The sequence below is a fragment of the Lampris incognitus genome, chromosome 17, assembly GCF_029633865.1.
Source record: "Lampris incognitus isolate fLamInc1 chromosome 17, fLamInc1.hap2, whole genome shotgun sequence".
In the NCBI taxonomy this organism is placed as follows: Eukaryota; Metazoa; Chordata; class Actinopteri; order Lampriformes; family Lampridae; genus Lampris; species Lampris incognitus.
The window spans coordinates 17171888-17196064 of NC_079227.1; the positions used below are offsets into that span (position 1 = coordinate 17171888).

Consider the following 24177-nt stretch of genomic DNA (forward strand, 5'->3'; position numbering starts at 1 on the left):
ATGATCACTTGCTTCGAAAACAGACACTTCCACTCATGTGTCTTCTGCGGTCCCTAACGCAGCAGGTAACACTGGGACTTGTGCACAAACGGTAAATATATAGTGAACAAAAGGTATGGAAAGCAGCTTTGGCCCCTTTCCCCTTGAGCCCACCCCCCACTGCCCTGTTTCTATCAACGTTAAACACGTTTTCAACCTCCTGGATAATGGGCGAGGCAGGGATGTGACCGCTGTCTGAGAGACGCCACCACCCGGACAGAGACAACACCGAGACCCCCCAAAACACATCAGTAGACCCCGGTTTGCCCGTGCGGTGGGAAACCCCGAGGATCAGGGCCTCTGGATGACACCAGCAGCAGACACACACTTTAAATTCTTAGCTTTTATTAGCTGAGGCAGCTAACGCCATGTCTGTCCCCGCGTTAGGAATAAACGCATATGGATGATTTTGGGCAGCTCTTGGTGAAAGTGAAGGGGGACTAAAAACCGGAGAGGGGTACGACCGAGAGCCGAGGCCGTGGAGTGAATGTCCAAACAGAACGTCCCTTTCAGGTGAGGCGACCGCAACGACGTTACCACAACAACGCTAACGTTAGCTTGATAACTTGGTGAACGTTAACATAAACCAAGCGTCGCTTTATTGATTAAAGCTTTCACGGGTAATTAACCCGCGAGTAACACAAAACTTATTTGCCGAGGAGAAGTTGGGCATTTTAGTTCTTGTTTTTTTTTTTAATTTCCGCACAATTTTGGATAGTGCACCTTGGTGAGTTGGCTAACGGGATGGTAGTTTATGCTAACGCTAGCGTTAGCAGGTTGGCTATAGACATATTGAGAGCATCTTCTGGTCAGTCGTTCACTTTGCTTCACATACTGCCATACAAACCCCGTTTCCAGTTTTATTGGAAGTCTGTTCGAATTTGCTCAGACATGATGTCAGCAAAACTGATTTAGCATTTCATAAAGTTGAAGTCATGGCTTGGTCATGAAAGTTGAGATAAAGCTTTATTAAACCCTAACACGTTTACTGAAGACCAGTCTTTAACATGGTTAGTCATCTTAAGCAGATGTGCTGCCAAAAACCGGGACTAACTGTGTAAACTAATAATGATATAGTTATTAGATCCGTGTTGCTTGGGAAACCCGTTGCTGAAGAACAACCCAGCCCCAAACCCTTATGTAATGGATGTCTTTTTAGGTTGGACTTCTTAGTGGTGAAAAGGAAATCTCTGTTAAAGCAGTTGGTTATGATGACCATTACGTCTGCCAAATCAAGGGGTTTCTATCTTGATGTGATCCTATTATTCTGATCTGATGTCAAATCCAAACATCAACACCCTATATATATTACAACAAGCACAATGCAACCATCTTAGATTTAATCCTCGGTATTGAGAGGGTCTACTTGGCTCAAGTGAGTGCTATAACTGAGTGAGTAACCAAACTCTATGGCAAAGTTTAGATTTAGAGCCACTCCCTACTCTATTTCTATTGCTGCTATGGTGTTTTGCTTTGAATGTCCAAATTTCCTACATTATCTGGGATACCTGTGACATGGGTTGGTGGAGAAGAGAAAAAGAGCTGGAGAAGAGCTGCTAATGGAGTATGTGTAAATTTTCCCGAGTTCATTGCTGCCTTTACAAGAGGGAATTGCATGAATGCGGTGTCGCTGGTCAATTCCCAGCAAAAAATAACAGCCATGCTTCGCTGCTTAGTTTACCAGACAGTTATAAATCAAGAGAGCTTTCTACACGCATGGTCTTGGTAGCAAATGTATAGTGGAGAACTGTGAAAAAAATGCCACCTAAAAGTAAATGCAGCCAAGTTAGCGCCCTCCTGTCAATGGGTAATTTTTGCTCTCGTTTTTAAACAAAACTTAGCACATTAGCTAATTATTATGAGTTACTGTGACTCTCACTCATGTTTCATATGTGCTCTCCCCCTCCAGGCATGATGGAAGAACTCCAGAGCCAGGCTATTAGCCTGGACCCACGCAGGCAAGAACTGCTTGAGGCCCGCTTCACAGGAGTCGGAGTGGCAAAGGTCTGCATCTCTCCACCTAATAGAAGAACTAGGAGTTGCCTTGCAGAATGCATAAATAGCTGCTGTTTTGTGTAGATTCGATGGCATTTGGAAGTTGTAAGATTTGCTTCTTTTTTTTTTGCTTCAGTTAGTGACTTCTCAAAGGATACTTGCTCAGGATATCCTGTAAATGTAGTTTTGTGCAGACATTTCGCTGTAATTTGTTTTTTCTTTAACTTAATTGGGTTGAATGCATTTTTAAAAAGTGCCCTTTTTACCCCTGTGGCATTTGGTGTCTTAGGTACCAAAGTGCAACTGTTGTATAACTGCCAACAAATGGCTCACATCCCCACTGCTATTCCTCTGTGGTAATGCGAACGAGAACAGCCAATTAACTCTGTGGTGATTGGCAATGGATCCTGTCATCCCTTCAGTTCATATACACTTTGAATTCTACTGTTTACCACTGTTTTGTGACATCCTGTGTTTAAGGGTTTTCTGTGTACTTATGCAGGTTGTGTGTCATCAGGTGCTGTGTATGTAAAAATGGGAAGGAAATGCTTCATCCTTCATTTGGTTGACAGCTAATCTGTATTGAGGCTTGCCAAATGGCCACTTGGCTGCCTGATTCAGTAAGACATCAACCTTAATGTTTATACATACTCTGATCGAAAATGTTACTTAAACCAGAGTGCTGAAGATTTTCTCCCCTTCCCAATCTGGTGGACAGATCATGGAAGAAAGGTCTCTGTGCTGAAGCTAAAACAAAACAAGCTCTGTCCTAGCAAAGATAGGAGCTGGCCAACGGCTTCTTTGTTTCAGAGCAGACTAGAGACACTGAGAAGGCACCACCGATGCTGAAGCCCACAGCATAGGCTGCCTGCCAGACTGCAAACCTACTGTTGAACTTTGTGTGTGCGCGCGCGTGTGTTTGCGTGTATACATGCACACATACGTGCAAGTATCTTGACAAGGTGGCATTTCTGAGAAAGCATCCACTGCACTTTGTGCCTGGGCTTCTAGTGTGCTTTGAAATTAAACGTTTGGTGAATTGTGTGCAGCAGAGTCAAAGAGAGAGAGACAGAGAGAAGGTGAATGATTGAGGAAGCGTTTCTGAGAGTGATAGATGAGATAATGTGAACGGGTACATTTTGTTGGTGGACTCTTCAGCGTTGTATAAACAATGATCGTAGATAGTTAAGTAGGTGTGTGTGCAAAACCTGGCAACAGAAATGATGGTGGAATGTAGCTGTTCAGCTACATTAGAGCATTAAGAATCAAAGATTCACTTAAGAAGTAGCAAGCATACAAGTCATTGTCTGTGGTCTTGCAAAAGAAAGCTATGACTTACAGTTGTGTGTTTTGCAGTCAGCCATACAGCTGGCCCCAAGAAGACTTCTCTAACAGGATATTGTATATGCATGGTAGGGTTTGTTCTTATGTTGCTGAGGTTTTTGTTGCTAGTTGGCCTCATACGGGACTTGACATCAGATAGACTTTGCTTATGTGCAAAAATGGTCTCACAATCACAGATGTTGTCACAATGTGGATAATAAGTCTGCTTCTGTTTATATTTGTGGTTATATAGATATTCATGGACGCCCTTTCTCTTTCTGTTACTTGCTCTCGCTGTCCCAGCAAATGGAAAACTTCTCAAGCAGTTCTGCTGACATACCTCCCATGACTCAAAAATTAAAGCAATACTAATGGTTCAGTATAAGCAGCACCGCGTTTCCTGTCAATAAATAAAAACAAAATTCTGGGTGTCCGGGTAGCGTAGTGGTCTATTCCATTGCCTACCAACATGGGGATCGCAGGTTCGAATCCCCGTGTTACCTCCAGCTTGGTCGGCCGTCCCTACAGACACAATTGGCCATGTCTGTGGGTGGGAAGCCGGATGTGAGTATGTATCCTGGTTGCTCCACTACTGCCTCCTCTGGTCGGTCGGGGCGCCTGTTTGGGGGGGAGAGGGAACTGGGGTGAATAGCGTGATCCTCCCACGCGCTATGTCCCCTTGGCGAAACTCCTCACTGTCAGGCGAAAAGAAGCAGCTGGCGACTCTACATGTATCAGAGGAAGCATGTGGTAGTCTGCAGCCCTCTCCGGCTCGGCAAAAGAGGTGGAGTAACGACTGGGATGGCTCAGAAAATAGGGTAATTGGCCAAGTACAATTGGGGAGAAAAAGGGGGGGAAATAAAATAAATAAATAAAAAAATTCTGACTCATTTCTCTTATAGTCCATGATATATAGTGAACATTTAGTTCTTTACATTGCCATGAGTGCCTGCATTATTAGCATGGGTAATCCTAGTGGAAGTTAAGCTCTTTTCTCTAGGCCTGTATCCGGCCTTAAATGAGCAACCACACATCTTTGTATTATAAAAGTTTAAATGTGATATTTAGCACAAGATAGACTTAATGCAATCTACACTATATCTGTATGTGTCCTTTACTTTTTTGCATGAAATTGGTAAAATAGAAAGTGTGCATGTGGGGGAAAACAAATTGATAAAGGACATTGTTTGACTGTGATCTTGTGCATCAGTACGCAGGCAGGATCTGGAAGATTCAACCCCCTGCACAAGACAGCCTGTCATTTCCTAGTCTTACAAGGCTCTGCAATAGGCAATGGATGTCTGCACATCACCACTCTAATTCTATTAACCAGGTGTGCAACGTTTCCTTTATGAGATTTTGTTTTTAGTCAAGGTGATAGTGGCTGATTGTGACCTACTGTGCTGTGCAACAGACAAACATCTGAAGAAAAGTGCACAACTATAATTTTTATTTGCAGCCCAAATGTTAAAAAAAAAAAGCCCAAACTTTTACCAAATTTGTACAAGCCAAATTTAGAATGCTTTTATTGGTGTGTTATTTCTGCGTAAAATGAATAGGGAACAAATTCCATGAGTTGTCTTGCATTTGACAAGTTTCTCTAATCACTCTGTTAGCTTGTAAATCGCCTCTGTTGGAAGTTAATAAGGCTATGCTGAAGACCAGTATCCACAATAGTGTCAAAATAAAAGTTAGTGTGAGATGCTAAATTATATTGAAAGTCAATAGAACATATTTCCAAACGCAGTTTACATCCTCTCAGCCTCTCTAGATGGTTAGGTAAATGGCAATGATTGCACAGCAAATCTATTGTTAACAATGACCTTCAGCTAATGATGAAACATTTTCTTCCTGATGCAAGTGGTCTCTCATCTAAACAACATGATGTACCACTTAACATTTAAATGGCATGTGGTACCAGACTGTGTTGCTTACTTTACTTAGCAGGCAAGTTCTTTATTTTCTCGTTTATGGCTGGAAATAAAACTTATCTTTGACCGAAGTAAGATCTCCACCAATCCACATTCTCAAAAATAACAAAATCAGAAGCTAACTGACGTTACTTTTCCCCCTGACAACATGGATTCTGATAACTATAATTCTTGGCTGATCCTGTTTCATTTGACTCTACACTATTGCCAAAATTATAGAGTCCTATGTCTCTGTGTGTGCATGCATGGGCGTGAACGTAAAGTGATCTGGCATCTCTTTATGTGTGGGAAAAATCTGAAAATGTAGTCCTTTGGCTTAAGATTTTTATATCATACGTGTAATTATTGATGTTAGACTTAAGTTATTTGGGAAATTTTCCTCCCGTATTTCCAAAAGCAGTAAAACGTATTCTACAATTGTAAACCCTAAACCCCAAGATCAAACACAGCTCCACCATCTGCTTTTTAGAACAGAGTTGAATATTATAATGTTTAGATGGACAGTAGGAAGGTCAGTCTTTTCAATAAGTCTGGTTTTGTCATTAGGCTGATACTGACTTTTTGCTGTCTTCCAGGGTTCGGCCCAAAATGAGTCGTCCAACCAGTCCCTAGGCAGTGTGAGCTCACTCAGTGACAAGGAGCTAGAGGTAAAGTCAGTCACAATTACTTGTTTTGATAAGTAACAACAGTAAAAGTATGCAGTGTCCCAATCATATTCATTTCCCATTAATTTCCTTAGTTAAAATTAGCTATTTGTACAAATGGTGAAGTAGTGTGTCTGGTTGTAGAACACTTGGATAAATAAGCTGTTTGATCAGCCTGCTGTTGTGTGATGAAGAGGTTGGCAACATCCTGTCAAGTATTTAATTTGTTAACACTCGAGCACACTATGTATTATAAGCAAGTAGTAAAAGGTGACTTAACATCAGCTCAAAAGCATTGATACATGCACTGTAGGGGACTAAATGCTGAACACGCAGGACACCACGACTCATTGCAGTAAGTTGATAAGAGTGTTGATTTTCCAAAAAGTCAGTGTGGGGAGGGGAATAAATATTTAGAACTAGGTCACAGAAAGTTGAATCAGTTCATCTGGACACAACCTTTATTGAGAAACGTTTCATCACTCATCTAAGTGAACTCCTCAGTCTCAACTGACTGCAGGTATCCCCACCCTTACAAACAATACAGTGGCATAACGACCGAAAACAACAATCAGTTTCATATGCAAATTGCTGTGACCATTAACCAGTATCAATGATAATGTGTACTATTCACAGAGGATTTGGGAATGGTTGTAATCACAGCATTGTAAAATGGCGACAGATGTACTCTTACCCCCCCCCCCCCAGTTCAGGGATGGTTGTTCCCTCTTCACATAGATGGCCTCTTTGACTCCTCGCTCAAATCCTGAGTGATGAGACGTTTCTCTCAATAAATGTGTCTAGATGAACTGGTTCAACTTTCTTTCTTTGATTTTCTCACCTGGATTATTGAGCGTGCATAAAGACATTGTAACTCTAGTTACAATGTATATGATTGCATATGAAACTGATTGTTGGTTTTAGTCGTTGTTCCACTGTGTTGTTTATAAGGGTGGGGATACCTGCAGTCAGTTTAGACTGAAGAGGTCACTTAGATGAGTAACGAAACGTTTCTCAATAGATTTTGTGTCCAGATGAACTGATTCAACTTTCTGCGATATTCTTGCCTGGATTATTGTTCATGCATAGAGACATTTAGTACTAGGCTTTAACTTTTTGGAATGGTGTCTGTGAATGTTCTCATTCATCCAGGTCATGGTTATCCAAAGGAGTTGAATCAAGTGCAACTGATATATACCAAGTCCAGTTGCACTTGATTCAACTCCTTTGGATTTTTGGAATGGCATTTCTGGCTTTGATTGAAGTCCCACGTCTCTCTTCTTGTCTGCTTGGCCCTCTAGACACCAGAGAAGAAGGTCAGTGACCAGAGAAGCAGGAAGAGAAAAGCAGACATCTATGATAGCAGCCAGGGTAAGTACTCTGACTGTTCTCACTGTGGTTAAACAGTGGTAGTTTTCAGTGTAACATAATTCCATACAAATTGAGAAATGTTTTAACCCACAGTGTTTGCTTCCCTGAGGATGGTGGTCATATTTAATAATTTCAAACTGGCATAATTACTTCTTGAAGAGTGTTACCTGGGCCCCTAAGGGAAATGACATGACTAGTCTCTACTTTTTTGTATTTGTTGATGCTCGAGTAAAATTTTTAGACTAGGGTTTCAAAATAAAGGTAAAACTAAGTCACAGCGGTACTTGGCGATCTATTCCGTTGCTTACCAACACGGGGATCGCCAGTTTGAATCCCCATGTTACCTTCAGCTTTATCAGGCGTCCTACAGACACAATTGGCCGTGTCGGCAGGTGAGAAGCCGGGTGTGGGTATGTGTCCTAGTCTCTGCACTACTGCCTCCTCTGGTTGGTTGGGGCGCCTATTCGGAGGGGGGGGGGACTTGGGGGAGTAGCATGATCCTCCTATGCGCTACGTCCCCCTGGCGAAACTCCTCACTGTCAGGTGAAAAGAAGCAGCTGACGACTCCACAAGTATCAGAGGAGACATGTGGCTGTCTGCAGCCCTCCCCGGATCAGCAGAGGGGGTGGACGGCTCAGAAGAGTGGGATAATTGGCTGGATACAATTGGGGAGAAAAAAGAGGGGGGGGGATTTAAGTCACAGATATGGGTCTCTAGAGTGGCAAACTTTGTCCATTTATATACGCTTATATAAAAAAAGTGAAATATCAAAACATTAACATGGATTTGAAAGTGCTTAGTACTCATTGTCCCTGTTTTATTGTCCAGGAAAGGGAAGAGGGCACAAAATAAGTGACTACTTTGAGGTGAGCTCCAACTAAATGTGCATCTCTCTCTTGTGACCAGCTCTGCTGAATGTGTTTTACCTTCCAGCGTCTGTCTTGTATGTCGTTTCGAACCATTCTCAAGTTTCTAACATGATGGATCATCCTCACAGCCCCCTTTGCTTGTATGGTTATTCACCATATTTTCTTTACGCAACAACTTCTGTTTCATTTCCCTCTCTTTCTCTTTCTCTTTGTCTTTACTCTTAACTGACCTGTGGCCAGTTTGCTGTTGGCAGTGGCCCAGGCACCAGTCCTGCCTGGGGCATCCCCCCACTGGTGCGCTCCTCTCCACAGCACTCACTCTCTAATCCTCCGGTGAGCGCTATCATCCATCCATCTTGCTGTTCTTTGCTCTTTCCATCTCTCAGCATATCTGTTTATTTTTCCTTCTTTTATATTGGTTGTATATTAAACTTCAGACTACCTTTCAGTCTTTCTTTTTAATGATCTTTTAATGTCTTGTTTGCTAGACAGGATTGATCTGTCTGTCTCTTGGTTTTGTTTTTTGTTTTTTGTCTTTCATTTTTATGGACATTAAAAAAGAATATCTGATTTGGAACATTTAAGAACAGATCCAACATAACTTAAATTGTCTCCATCAAATGAGCTGTTCGAATCATGGAAGCATCCCTCATTTTTACTTTTTACTTTTTTTAACGCGTAAAATGTTGCTGGCTTTTCTAAATCTTTAAAGGTTTTTAATGGCCGCAGGATAATCCATCTTTAGTTTTCATACTTGAATAGATTCTTTTAATAAACACATTCAGTTGTGAGAATCCATTCACTTGTCATTTTCATTCATTTTAAGTTAAACAGCGTGTTCGTTCGCCTCTCAAGGGCCTGTAAACTCTCATGTAAGGGATAAAAATTAACCAGCCCTTTTTGATTTTTCTTTTGATGCACTGATTTAGTCAAAGCGTTCATTTCTAAGATAGTGAAACATACAGTGATGGCCTCCATCCACTCTGGTCCCAGGTTGTTTTCTTTGTAGGATCATTGTGTTTTTGCCATTAATCACAGGATTCATATTTCCAATGGCTTTGTTTTGACAAGATAGAAATTGAGTTTTCTTTTCGTCCCGTTTTCTTCATTACATCTTCAATTTCTTCCTGCTGCCTCTGTCTCTACTGCTTCCATCTTTCTTTTTGCCCTCTTTCTTTCTCTCTCTACTTTCTACATTTTGTCTCTGCGGAGTGCAGGTTCAGCACGGCAGTCCCTCATCCACAGGCTCAGCCCACACAGACCCCTCCTCTTTCAGCTCTGTCAAGATGCCCCCCTCACAGTTTCACAAAGCCACTCAGGTAACCAACTAATTGGCTTGTATCACAGCACTCTTCAACCGTCTGTAATTTTTTTCTCTAACCTTCTCATTCACATTGACCTCAAGGCCAAAACTTGTTCTGCATTCCAAGACACACTACCGGAAACTGGATTAACTGAACTGAAAATGGATGAATTGACCATCTGTGAAATAATGATCGGCACAGCGATCCACCATTAAGTGCCAAGTAATCATGTTTAGTGGCTATGTTTAGCACAGCAAACTTTACTGCTTTAGCGAACATACCACTTCCAATGTGGGAAGATGGCGGCGCAAATTCACGTTCACAGCGGCCTCACCCAGTACCGGTGTGGGAAGATGGCGGTGCGAATTCACATTTGCAGTGGCTTCACCCAGTACCGTCAATGCAGTATCTTTGTCTATGTCTGCGTCTAAGTTTTTGTCTTCGTTTGTTGGCTGGGAGAGCTGGTGCTGGATCGGCTGCGAGAGCTTTGTCTGCTGCGTTGTGGGCCCAGGGACTGCGGCCTTGCCCGGAGCTGCACCCGAGGAGGTAACACCGAGGGTGGTCTGACAGGACACAACAGTGGGGCAGGCTAAGATAACTGCTAGCCCATGCAGACCAGCAGTTCCAATAACACTGAGGGCGGTCTGGTGGTGGCCTCACCTGGCGTTGACTGTGGTGTTTTTGATGTCATCGTGTGGAGTGCGGGGAGGTGTTGTCAAGGGTGTCTGGCTGGGAGAGCTGGTGCTGGATCGGCTGGGCGGGCTTGGTCTGCTTCGTCCGGTAGCCACATGGACCACGGCCCCTTCCTGGAGCTGCGACCGAGGAGGAAACATGGAGGGTGATCTGACAGGATGCGTAATCAGGGCAGGCTAGGTTAACTGCTAGCCTATGCAGACCAGCGGTTCCGACAGTCATCCTGGCTGGCGTTTGTTCCCTTGGATAGTGATTTTTATTTTTTGTTTAGTTTGGATATGTGTGTTAGTTTGAATATGTGTGTTCTTTTAGTTCTTGAATGTGTTTTTGTCTGTATGTTGCACTGCTGTGGGCATTTCGTTTCATTTCATGTGCAGAAGTACATGAGGTGAAATGACAAATAAAGTGTTCCAGATTTGATAAGATGAGATATCCCCATGGGGGAATACATCTTTTGCACTTAACCCATCCCAACACACACTGGAAGCAGTGGGCAGCCTTGCAGCTAGGAGCAGTAGCAGCCGCTATGCAGTGCCCAGGAACCAACTGCAGCTCTTCTTGCCATGTCTTGGTCAGGGGCACTGACAGGAGTATTAACTCTAATATGCATGTCTTCGGTGGGAAGAAACCCATGCAGACATGGGGAGAACATGTGAACTCCACATAGAAAGTACCTGGGACGGCCTGGGGTTTGAACCCAGGACCTTCTCGCTGTGAGGCAGCAGTGCTAACAACTGGGCCACCGTAGTTAAAGCAGTTTCTTTTTTAGTTGAAGAACACCTGCATGTTTGCTCAGCTTTTAGCAGTAAATTTTAGTGTCATTTCCTTTTCCAGGTTTTTGCTGACATTAATTTCCTGTCATGTCCCAAGCCTTGACTACTGGTTAAATAAACAAATTGTGAACTTGTGAATTGATTCAGCCAATCCTTAGCAGAGAGGCAAGCTAAACTTAATGCCTAAATTGCATACTTGTTCTCAGTAAAACATGCTGGTTTGCCTACAAAATGTGTAGAATTACGTTCAAGTTTTACATGTGAAAGCAACTTTGTGATCTGATATGCTGTTTTTGAATTGGTATGTTTCTGAATTGAGATGGTTAGAGATGGTTTCTGAAAACAAACCAGGTGCTTGTGATTTCACAATTCTTTTTATTTATAATATGTATTGACCTTTACTGTTTATAGCTAATTCTATGCTGACACAGTTCATGTGTATTCACCATGACCTGATCTCGACACATTGTTCTTTTTTACGCCTTCCCTCCCCCAGTCAGAGCTGACGCTGTTGAAGCTGATAGCACTAGAGAATGACAAGAACTCTGATCTGGAGAAGAAAGAAGGGAGGATAGATGACCTACTGAGGGTAAGATCATCGCTGTTGGGCCAATCCAGACCTGAAGAAGAGTTATTATCTTCAGATATTATCTACTGCTGCCGTTAGGGCTTGCCACAGCGGATCAGCCATTTCCATTCTTCAGATCTTCAGATTATCTTCAGATAATATATCTACCTAAATTGCACACCAATTGTGTTTGATTGTCAGGGAAACCAGTTAGGCTGTCACACTCTGTCAGTTCTTATATCACTAACAGTACAGTCAACTTGAGCAGGAACAATGTCTCTAATGTTGTTACTTCTTACTATCCTTTTGTTGTGTTGTGTTAGCTGTAGGAATAAGTCATTTTAAAGGGGAAGTATTTTCCTATTTTTATTTTTTGATAAATTTGTATCACTGCTGCATGTCTATGAAACACATCTGTGGTATTTTTTCCACCAAAGGTTGCTTGGTTTCAGTAAAGATTTGTTTCCAGTGTCCCACACCTATCTTAAATGAAAAAAGGCTGTTTGGGGGTCATTAACACAATATTATTATTCATGAGCTGCTACTCCTATTGGCTGGCTGAATTGCTGGCCCTGCCCGCTTCCTCGACAAAAATAATGGCTGCTGAACCAGAGACTGCCTTGCTCTTGGCATGGGTTGCCTTATGCAAAATTTCGGTTGATTGTCCCCAGTGTGACATTAATCCAACAGGCATTCTGAATGGCTTGTTGGTGAAATATAGTTGTCAGTCAAGTGCTGTGAAAGCTTGGCAACAGTGCTCTTTGCTGAGAGCAAAATCAACCCCAAGACTAGACAAATCTTGTTTTCCATAATACCCCTTCCTCCCTTTTAAGGTTGTTAGTAAGAGTAGGTTGACATGCATTATAACAGCCTTGTTTTTTCAGGCTAACTGTGACCTGAGGCGGCAGATAGATGAGCAGCAGAAGATGCTAGATCGCTATAAGGAGAGGCTCAACAAGTGTGTGACCATGAGCAAGAAGCTCCTGATTGAGAAGGTAATTGAGAATCTGTGTGTTTTTACAAGCATGCCTGCATGCCCTGTGTTTTTGTCTCCTGGTCGTAGTTGCTCCATACATGAGGATTGCATACATTGTCAATAAGTTTTGAACCAGTGAATTAACAGAACAACTGCAATCGCTACAGAGATGTTTAGCTAGTTACTGTATGCAAATTGGTTAATTCAGTGACGCAAAATAAGATATCCTTAACGCATAATTGGCCCTTGATTTTACATCAGGAGGCAACAGATTTCGTTTAGTCACTTTGCTGAAGACAAGTCTCAGGGGAGGCCGAAACTTTTTGGGTTGTCTTAAGCAAAAGGAAGTACGGAACTCAAGTTTAGGGAAGAGAGCATTACATAGCTCTTGAACAAAAGATCAGGCGATGTGATGTGACACCAGGGGTTATTACTGTGTAATTTGCAGTAGCATAGTGTGGGAGAGAATGTGATGACAACATGACTGGTGTTACGATTTTAGGATTTTCTGAGTGAGTCAGAAGACAATGTCAAACGTAAATTGTGTCTTTCACTGAACGCAAGCTTAGGTAAGTAAGTAAGTGTGTGTGTGTGTGTGTGCGTGTGTGTGTGTGTGTGTGTGTGTGTGTGTGTGTGTGCGCGTGCGCGCGCGTGTGTGTGTGTGTGCGCGCATGCATTCTCAGTCAAAGCAGGAGAAGATGGCATGTAGGGACAAGAGTATGCAGGACCGCCTGCGTCTGGGCCATTTCACCACCGTCCGTCACGGAGCTTCATTCACAGAGCAGTGGACAGATGGATACGCTTTCCAGAACCTCATCAAGTCAGCATTTGTATAGACACAAATAATGTGTTTGAATTTCAATTACTCTGCATCCAAAAATGTACAAAATATAACACTATTGTGTGTCTTTGTCAATATTGTGTGTTGTAGGCAGCAAGAACGAATTAACTCACAGCGGGAGGACATAGAGAGGCAAAGAAAGTTGCTGGGAAAGAGGAAGCCTCCTTCCATGGCCCAGACGCCTCCACCAAGCCTTGAACAGAACAAACGCAAGAGCAAGACCAATGGCCAGGAGAATGAAGCGTAAGACAGCACATTGCTGTCACTCGGCACATCCTATACTGAGCTGCTGTAAAAAAAAAATGCTTTGACACACAATCCGCTAAAATTGATTTTCAAATATTACTGAATTGAGTAAGAGTAGTTTTATTCGTATGAATAGTATTATTTTCATATTATCTTTGTTTGCAAAGCCAGAATAGTGCATGATCACTGCTTCCATTAGGCAAAATCCAATATGACTCAACAGTTTTTGCAAGAAATCGGCAAATAATAGCCAGACTGTTACCCTAACTTTGAAACCATGTTTTGGTTTTTGCCATTGTACTGCAACATTTGAGCATTTTTTAACGCAGTCTGGAATACCAGGGTCCGCTGGGACCTCTGGGTAACTTTCAGTTAAGAGCTGAGTATAATTAAGCCAATTCTTGTTTGGGTTTACTTTTTTTAAACACCTAGAAATTTGGCTCAAGGTCACAAAAGTCAATGAAATTGAGTTGTGAGACTTTGTATGAATCTTTGAAGAAACCCTTAGAACTTTGTATTTTCACCGCTAGTCTCATGTTTGTGGGAATAACATAAGTTTTGGCCTGTTAGCTGAGATACAATGATGTTCTTTTTTGTTCCATTTGTCAGATGTGATTGTCAGGTTAAGTCATATTTTGCCCATGTAAAGTCTTCCTAAAATAATTTGATAAGGGGACTTTTTTTTATTCCATCTCAAACAGGTTGTCGCTTGCAGAATACCATGAGCAAGAGGAGATTTTCAAACTTCGACTTGGTCATCTGAAAAAGGTTTCATCCTACATTCCAGCCACTTGGCACATTTCTTGCTTTTTATGAGGATACTTGGTTAGTAACTGTCAGGTTAGATGATAAAACTTTGTTTGGTGCTGCCTGCAGGAAGAGGCAGAAATCCAAGCAGAGCTGGAGCGATTGGAAAGGGTGAGGAACCTGCACATTCGGGAACTGAAGAGAATCCATAACGAAGACAATTCGCAGTACGTACCTTCTCTTTTCACTCTTAACATGCTTTTTAAAAATGTGCCTTTGTAACCTAATCTCAAGAACCTAACCTCACCCCTTCTAACTAACACAAATACTAAACTTGCCATGTTTATTGAAAATGCATCTTGTTTTGCAAAATGGAAACAGAAATTGGGGTTAGTTGATGCCATTTGTGTATGTTTTGTGTTGTAGTTTGTAATTGTCACTCATTGCATGATAATGTCGTGGTTAAGTTCGACTTCAATTATTTAATGTTAAGCACAATAGCTTGCCATGCATGTCCCAGTGACTGAGTTGCCTCAAAAGATATAGGTGATTGGTAAACATTGAAGACACAAATGTCTAAAGAAAGTGTTATTCTACAGGTTTAAAGACCACCCTACACTGAATGACCGATATCTGCTGTTACACTTACTTGGAAGAGGTGGCTTCAGTGAAGTCTACAAAGTGAGCATATGCCCTTTCATCTATACTCTCAGTGGTTACCATAACTTAAAGTAATAACGTGTTAATTTGCCACTTTTTCTGAAGAAGATGAAATATTAAGATGCCATTTTACACAAGTTCATGGGAATTTGACTTTGTGCACAACTACCATATTTCCCAGGCTAAAAGTCGCAGTTTTTTTACTCATCTAGCTGGTCCTGCGACTTCTATTCCAAAGCAATTTATGCAATGTAATTTTGTCGGATGAATACGCTGTATTTCAAGTAAGACCACTAGGTGGCACTGTTTAATCTTGTTACTCAATTGAAAATACTGTACCACCATTTCAATGCGACATATACATCGAAGCGTCTTATGTGTTCTTTCCTCGCAACCGCATTTTTTGCTGTGACTTACACTATGGTGCGAAATACGGTTTTGTGGAGGATGACAGAAAGGAGATGAGATCACTTCTCCTTTTGACCCACAGCCGTGGGGTTGTTTATTTCCTCCAACAAACTTCAAGTGAACAGTTCACAATCATCAACACCTCAACCTTCCTCTACCCACAATCCCCCCTGCTAAACCCTGAACCCACTGTCTTAAAGGGGCAGTCTCTGGTCAACATGGTGACTATCTAACCTGCCTAAAGTAGGTCACTACACACCCCCCCAGAATTCACCATGACAAAAAGAAAAAAAATCTACGTGGTGGGGGAAGAATAATGCGGCCGAAACTGCACCTCTTGAAGGGTGTAGGGGCAGGGGGGCATCCATGCCAAGGCGGCTGGGCCAGTTGAACAGGTCTGTCCAAGTCCAGGTGAGCTGTCTTGAGGCAGTCCACTGAAACCCGCTCCGGCTTACCGCCTACATCCACCACAAAGGTTTTAGCCCCCGCCGCCAGGAAACGGAAGGGGCCGTTGTAGGGGGGCCGCAGGGGGTTACGGTGGGCGTCGTGCTGGATGAAGATGTACCCGGCTGACTGCAGGTCCTTGGGGACGTAAGACTGGGGGAGGCAGTGCCACAAAGTTGGGACTGGAGTGAAAATGCTGGCGCCGTCCTGGAACACAGCCAATTGGCGGGCAGCAGACCAGGGTGCCGCACCGTCCGGGAGAAATTCCTCCGGGGACCCGTAGTGGCTGGCCATAAACCAGCTCAGCCGACGAGGACTGTAGGTCTTCCTTTGGGGCGGTCTGCAGGCCAAACATGACCCATGGGAGCCGGTCGACCCAGCCGCTGTCTGTGAGGCTGGCCCGAAGAGCGGCCTTCATAGAACGATGAAACTGCTCACACAAACTATTGTCCTGCGGGTTGTACACCATGGTGCAGTGGAGCTTCGCCCCTAGGTTTCCGGCGACTGCAGTCCAGAGCTCGGATGTGAACTGCGGGCCCCGGTCAGAAGTGAGGTCAGACGGCTTGCCAAACTGGGCTACCCAGGACTCAATGAACGCCCGGGCCACCTCGGCAGACATGGTGGATGACAGCATAATAGCCTCCCGGCCACCTGGTGGTCCTGTCCACCATGGTGAGGAGGTGAGTGAAACCACGGGAGGAGGGAAGGGGTCCCACTAGGTCCACATTGACGTGGTTGAAACACCTCTTGGGTACTAGGAACATCGCTAGGGGTGCCTTTGTGTGGCGATGAACCTTGGAGTTCTGACATGCCACGCAGGTGCCTGCCCAGTCCTTGATGTCCTTCCTGAGGCCATGCCACACGAACTTGGCCCCTATCAACTTTGTTAATGCCTTAACGCCTGGGTGTGAAAGGCCATGGATGGTGTCGAAAACCCGCCGCTGCCAGCCAGTGGGCACCATGGGTCGGGGCTGCCCCATGGAGATGTCACAGAGAAGCGTGGCCCCGGCGTTGTCGAACACAACATCCTTCAACTGCAGCCCGGTGTCAGCGGTCCGGAAGGCCTGCACTTCTGTGTCAGCAGCCTGGTCTGCCGCTATGGCAGCGTAGTTGAGTTCCAGTGGACGGCCCCCACCACTGCCTAGGAGAGGCAGTCGGCGACGAAGTTGTCCTTGCCAGCAACGTGCCAGATGTCCATGGTGAACGTCGAGATGTAAGAGAGCTGGCATTGCTGGCGCCCAGACCACTGCTCAGTGGCTTTGGCCATGGCAAACGTCAGCAGCTTGTGGTCCACAAACACAGAGAACCGGCAGCCTTCCAACAGGAACCGGAAGCAGCGGATGGCAGGAAACAGGCCAAGAAACTCCCGGTCAAAGGTGTTTTACTTCCTCTCACTACTGTGCAGCTGGTGGTTGAAAAAAGTGGGTGGCTGCCCACCGTTAGCCTTCGTGACCATATGCAGGGGGGAGGCCCACGGGCTGTTGGAGTGGCGCATGATGCCGAGGCGCTCCATGCTGGCAAACTCCTCCGTGGTGATGGCGAGCTTGGCTGGGTTGAGGTGCCGTGCACAGGCGTAGACTGGGGGGCCAGTCATGGTGATGTAGAGTTCCACTCCGTGCTTGGTGACTGCTGATGAGAAGTTTGGCGTTGTGAGGTCTGGAAACTCAGCGAGCAAACGCTGAAATTCATCCCCGGTGGCAAGCATATTGGACAAGCTGATGGGACCCTCCTCCCCCCAGCATACATGGGTAGGAGCAGAAGGAGACGGCATCAATCAAGTGGCGGTTTTTAACGTTCAACAACAGTCCATAAGCGCACAGGAAATCCATGCTCAGGAGGGGAATGGACACCTTCGCCATCACATAATCCCAGCCGAACCGCCGACCTCCAAAAACCACCTCCACATACTTTGTGCCATAGGTACGGACGAGGGTGCCATTGGCAGCGTCCATGGGGGGCCGAATCTGCCGGCCATCGCGCCACTGCTGTCGCAGGCAGGATACTCTGCTGCGCACCTGAATCAACTAGCAACCGCCGGCTGGAGATGGTGTCCTGAATAAACAGCAGCCTGCCTTCCTGGCCAACACTCAGGTCTACTACTGAGTGCCGGCCCTGGCTTTTCCCGCTCCGCTGAAAGTGCATGGTGCACGGCATTGCTTGGCTTTGGCTCCAAACCTAGTGTGGTAGAAGCACAGTCCCCCTGAGTCCTGCTGCCGACGAGAAACTACTGCTGCCACGGCGACACCCGCAGCCTCAACCAGCAGTTGTAGATGTAGTGGTACTTGGTCTCATCCACGGTGATGTTCCTAATAGCGAACTGGGCTTCGATGTGAGCGAAACATGCTGCTGCAGCCATTTCCCAGAAGTTGGGCAGTTTGAGCGAGACGGCGTTAGCCATTGCCGCTGCACTGGTAGCTTTGTTTTCCATGGCTCACATCGGGGTCACCAATGTGGAGGATGACAGAAAGGAGATGAGATCACTTCTCCTTTTGACTACTCAGCCGTGGGGTTGTTTATTTCCTCCAACAAACTTCAAGTGAACAGTTAACAATCATCAATGCATCAACCTCCCTCTACCCACAATCCTCCCTGCTAACCCTGAACCCACTGTCTTAAAGGGACAGTCTCTGGTCCACATGGTGAATATCTAACCTGCCTAAAGTAGGTCACTACAGTATATTATAAACACAGAGTTCACTTACAGTGCAGTCCCCCTTTGAGCAGTTTAAAGTTCAGTAACTTGCTGAAAGGTGGCGTAGGTCAGAGGTTAACTGATAATGGTCATTGATCAGGTAATTAATTACAGTCACCTATTGTTTCAGGTATTCCATCCATCTAATCAGTGAGATTTTAGAACTGGAACAACAGGTGAACATAATTAAACCCAAGGATCAGATTAAGAACCACTGATCTAGAATAGTGAATTTCAATCCACTCCTTAAGGACCCACGGCGTTGCAGGTTTTCTGTTCTGCCGGGCAGTTAATTACATTAATTTGTTTAGCCAGGTCTAAAACCTTGCTGACTACATCATTGGTTCTCAACCTGGGGGTCGGGACTCCCAAGGGGGTCATGAGATAATTGCAGGGGTCGCCAGATGCTTGTGGAGAAAAAAAGCACGAAACCGTCCAGACCCACGGCACACCTGATGTGAAAAATAGGGGTACTGTCTATAATTACTGTGCCGTTACTGTATAAAAGGTGTGCTCTGCGCTGGCCCTCAGTGTACGTTAAGACTTCTTTGAGAGAGCAATACAGTACTAAAAGTCTGTACGTTTAGTAGATAATAAGCATTCTTCATATCAGGATCAACATGAAAAAACATTGCAGGCATTGAATGATACAGAAATCTAACATAAATCATTGTCACCTTTAAAAACACATTCAATTTATTGTCATATGAGTAACCTGAAGACATACATCAGCAGTAACAGCTTCTGCCCAAATACATTTTAAGCATCAGCTTCTTAAGAGGACCCTGGGATCCAGCCGTCTTGGTTGCTATTTTGTGTGGAGGAATGATTTTTGAGAAAACCGAAGGACAGCGAGGACAACAGCAGACTAATAGAAGTGCAGTCCAGAATAAGGTTAATACAGTTGATGTATCAAAAACTAACATTAAGTAGGACGCGGAAGGTGCGGCAATCAAAGGACAGCAAGGACAACAGCAGACTAATGGGCGCGGTCCAGAACAATAAGGTTAATATACATAGTTAATATATCCATGATTAATGTCCTACGAAACATCCCAACTAAGCATCCCTCTCAAGATTGCGGTACCGTTGAAAAAATAAAATAACGTAATTTAGACTGGTGAATGGTTTTTACTTTACATTGCCTGTACCAGTGATATAATTTGCCTTAGAATAATTTTATCTGTAGGAAGATATTTGACATAACACCCAACCCTAGCGAACACCAACCCAATTATTCTGGGGGATTGCGACTCGAAAAGGTTGAGAGCCACTGGCCTAGATGATTGGAATGCCCGATCCAACAGGTGAACATAATTACCTGTCTGGCACAATAGAAGCCCATCAGTGCTGTGGATCCCAGAGGACCAGATTGAGAAACACTTCTCTAGATGGGGTACAAGTCCCCCTTCTGTTCCCAGCTAACAGTTATCACATCCTCTTGTGGTTGTTGGTGATAATTGTGTAACTTTTGAAATAATCTGATTTAGAGTGTGCGGCCAAATTATAGGCTTTGAGGCTTGAATGCTATGGGATATTTTCCTCCATGAATTAAAAAAAGTAGGATTTTACTGTGGAGGCACAAGATCTAGCCTTGTTATAACTCAAATAGAGCCAACATGTATCTCTGCACTTATAAACAAGGAAATGCTGAAACAGTGAACAGGATTGTCCCATTTGAAATACCTGGTGTTAAACACCTTAACTCAGAGATGATTGTCTTTGTCTTCTTTTTTTCTTAAGTGGCATACATTCATTTTATAAACCCAAGATGTCACTACAAATGCAACCAGCCAGCAGGCTTTATTTTTGCTGAACAACTTATTTACTATTAATTTTTATGTGATTTGATTTGGCACCAAACTGTTGTCTTTCCCCCAGGCCTTTGACCTGACAGAACAGAGGTACGTGGCTGTTAAAATCCACCAGCTCAACAAGAACTGGAGGGAGGAGAAGAAGGAAAACTACCACAAGTGAGTCTGAGCATCTGTCCACCAGTCCTGCTACGACTTTTCACAGCAGTGGGAATAGTTTACTCTATCCATAAAATATTTTAGTGTGTTTGGCGTGTCACCTCACCTGAAATCATTGTACTTTCACCCTTTAAATTATCATTCTGCTTTTATAGAATTGATAATTGCTCAGACAAACAATTGGTCAAAGATATGTTCTGCCTAGGCTGACTGGCTTTGTTTCACACTTTACCTCTTTATGCACTGTGGAAGCATTGTCACCAGACTGTTTAAGTAATACAGTTTGCCATGCGTCATTGCAATCATTGGTTTAGCCTACATGAATTCTGTGTTTTACAGCATTAAATATTTGTTGAAAACTGTATTGGATTAGTCTTGAGTGCCTGCTCAGCACATTAGATTATCTCAGATAAAAAATATATATATATATATATATATTTTACTGGGCTGTCTGCCTGAGTAGTCATATGGGAAGCCCTGTCATGGCAACAGTGAGGATGTTCTTGTTGCAAATCAGCACTGACCCAGGAAGCTCAAGCTGTGTCCTTGCAAATCTCTGTGCCAAATTGGTTTGAGGGTAAGACAAATGCATATGCCCAGCCACTTTGCAGCGCTAGTATTCTTGTATTGTTTCCATACCTCTATGAGAAAGGGGTTGTCTGTAGTTTTCTGTTCTGGTAGCTGTAGCAAGTGCATAAAACAGGGCCAGTTCCTGAGTAAAGTAGTTGTAAATCGAGTCACTTTTATACGATTGTCGATGCAAAATATGTTTCAGCTTTCCCCGTTTCCAAATGTAGTCTTGTTACTTGCCTGCTTTTAACTCGGTGACTGTGCATTAATGTGTGTTTGTTAAAACAATGGGCTGCTGTTTGTTGACTGTGTATCTCCCATTTTTCTAGACATGCTTGTAGAGAATACAGAATCCACAAAGAACTGGACCATCCTAGAATAGTCAAACTCTATGACTACTTCTCGCTCGACACAGACTCGTAAGTGGGGGAAAAAAAGGGTTTTCACACAACAGTTGCAACTTGGTCTCTGCTGCTTTGACAACTCAACTGTAACTTGTAGCTTATGGAATGGGTCTGTATACGTTATTTGCATCATTCTTCACTTAATTAAAAGGTTTAATAAGTTGACATGGCTTACAATATATTGTTTGGGGAAGAAGCAAGCAAATCAACCCCTTCATGTGAAAACTGTCCTCTGTATTAATATTAACACAAAACTATTCTCAAATTCTGTCATTCTGAGGTCCAGTTGAGTGTAATACGATTTCTTCCTTTGTCTGCTAACCAGTCATGCACAGGCCCATCAGAAATGGGACTAAAGCTGAAATTGCTTGCTGACTCAGAATATATATATATATATATATATATATATATATATATATATATATATATATATATATGTGTGTGTGTATGTATGTATGTATGTGTGTGTGTGTATGTATATATATATATATATGTATGTATATATATGTATGTGTGTGTATATATACACACACACACACACACACACACACACACACACACACATTAAGATTTTCTGTAGCTAAATGTGCTTTTCAGCCTTTCTACACGTTCAAAAGATTGATGGTAAAAACCTGTTTTCAGTAGAAGCTTTCTTTGGAGCATTCTCAAGCTATAATGAAAATGACTTTAGACACATTTTATGTTCCTGTGGGCTACTAGGGTCCACTGTGTGCTGCCTGACACTGCTTAGATGCCTTCAGCATCTTGGTAAGAACGTCATGCTCTGTATAAGGTCCAACTTTGTGTCTTTCTTCAGGTTTTGCACTGTGCTGGAGTACTGTGAGGGCAATGACCTGGACTTTTACTTGAAACAGCATAAGCTGATGTCGGAGAAGGAGGGCCGCTCCATTGTCATGCAGATTGTCAATGCCCTCAAATACCTCAACGAGATCCGGCCACCCATCATTCACTACGACCTCAAGCCCGGTCAGTCACTTTTTCATATTCAACCCCTTTGTTTTCCTGTAGTCCTCCTTCCTACACCAAGACAGTGCATTAAAAATGCTAATAATATGGCAGAGGGAGGGCTGAAGTGGAAACCAAATGTGATTCTACAAAATAATTCCTTTTCTTTTTTTACTGAGTGGTCTTTTAAAGTTAGCATAATTTCAGAATCAATTCTGATCTTAAGGCTGACAAATTGACAGATGACTCTCCCTTAACATTAAAGTATTTCCCATTAAATCTTTATAGATATATATGTTCACTATATTTGTCTGACTGGTGCTCCATCTTTTATTTGTGTGGGTTTTTTTTAATCATTATTTTGATTGAAATATTTCACATGGTGTCCTTAGGGAACATCCTGCTGGTGAATGGCACTGCCTGTGGAGAGATAAAGATCACAGACTTTGGCCTGTCCAAGATTATGGATGACGACAGCTACAACCCAGTAGATGGCATGGAGCTGACATCTCAGGGAGCAGGGACCTATTGGTACTCATTAAGTTGCCTTTATCAATCCCCTTGGGGAAACTAATTTACTGCAAATTAACCCATATTAACCCACCATTAACCCAATCTCTAATTTTCTTATTTACATACAGACACATACACAAACAGTCTATAGCCCATCTAATGATGACTTCAACGGGATGGCGACAAACTAAAGAAACACATTATCTACACACCATGCCTTTTCTTTGTTTAGCATCATCTGGAAGGAAATAAACGTTGTTTGTGAAAATCCAACTTAATCTATTAGTCTTCACATCCTACCTGTAGTTTTTTTACACAGCTCCCCCAAGCCTTTTCTCATCTTCTCAAAGGTTTGTCTGCTGCGAAGGTTACTTTGGACCATCCACAATCTGCTTGTTTTTCTTCTTGTGTTTAAACTAATTCATTCCGTCATTGTTCAATCTGTGATTGTGTGGCATGCAGGTACCTGCCTCCTGAGTGTTTTGTGGTGGGTAAGGAACCCCCCAAAATCTCCAACAAGGTAGATGTGTGGTCAGTGGGGGTCATCTTCTACCAGAGCCTCTACGGACGCAAGGTACATCGCCATTGGCCATTCATTTTTCCCCGATGAATTTGCTTCTTTCTAAAAAACAATATTCTGAAGTTCAAGGTGGTCTGTGAATGCCTCACTCATTTCTCTATCTCTGTCTATCTAGCCGTTTGGTCATAACCAGTCCCAGCAGGATATCCTCCAAGAAAACACAATTCTAAAAGCCACTGAGGTGCAGTTCCCCCCAAAACCTGTGGTTACCACAGAAGCCAAGGTACGGATGATGCTCATCTCTTGCAAAACTACAAATTCCTTCAGTATACTATAAAAGAGTAAGAGCATAAGCTCAAAATCATGCTAACTAACAACATAATGGGAATACAGACCATACAAAGTGTCATGTTTAAAAGTGGACATTAATTATTCAAATATTAGCAATAAAGCAAGTTGCCTAAGCAGTTTGAGCTGCTATAGAAAAAAAGCTGACCAAATTGCTTATTTTTCTTCTAAACCTAAACAGGCCTTCATCCGACGCTGCCTGGCCTACCGCAAGGAAGACCGTGTTGATGTGCTGCAGCTGGCCAGTGACCCTTTTCTCATGCCACATATTCGCAAGGCCCTAGGCACCGGCAGCACTCCTCTGGCTCCTCCAATGCCCTCCACCTCCAGCTCTTATAATAGCAGCGCCTCCAACTGAA

At 43.4% G+C, this 24177-nt stretch overlaps 1 protein-coding gene across 2 annotated transcripts; it reads left to right on the top strand.

The window, feature by feature from the left end:
- The first annotated feature begins 215 nt into the window (after window positions 1-215).
- Window positions 216-24176, top strand: LOC130127267 (serine/threonine-protein kinase tousled-like 2). Of its 2 annotated transcripts, XM_056296850.1 has the most exons (21): window positions 216-552; window positions 1949-2043; window positions 5864-5935; window positions 7234-7303; window positions 8132-8169; window positions 8413-8505; window positions 9390-9491; window positions 11439-11531; window positions 12395-12505; window positions 13170-13306; window positions 13418-13570; window positions 14275-14341; window positions 14450-14547; window positions 14920-15001; window positions 20406-20497; window positions 21397-21486; window positions 22289-22458; window positions 22830-22968; window positions 23413-23524; window positions 23646-23753; window positions 24000-24176. In XM_056296850.1, the coding sequence occupies exons 2-21, from the start codon at window positions 1951-1953 to the stop codon at window positions 24174-24176; spliced, it is 2097 nt and encodes a 698-aa protein (XP_056152825.1). In that variant the 5' UTR covers window positions 216-552; window positions 1949-1950. The 2 variants fall into 2 exon arrangements, with proteins under 2 accessions (XP_056152825.1, XP_056152824.1); XM_056296849.1 differs by lacking the exon at window positions 8413-8505.
- Window position 24177: the final 1 nt, after the last annotated feature.

Excerpts from the sequence above, each read along its gene's own strand:
- LOC130127267 (XM_056296850.1), top strand. The coding sequence starts at position 1,951 with ATGATGGAAGAACTCCAGAGCCAGGCTATTAGCCTGGACCCACGCAGG. Across the intron at positions 20,498-21,396 it reads AAGAAGGAAAACTACCACAA|ACATGCTTGTAGAGAATACA; the intron begins GTGAGTCTGAGC and ends CCATTTTTCTAG. Across the intron at positions 22,459-22,829 it reads TCACTACGACCTCAAGCCCG|GGAACATCCTGCTGGTGAAT; the intron begins GTCAGTCACTTT and ends TGGTGTCCTTAG.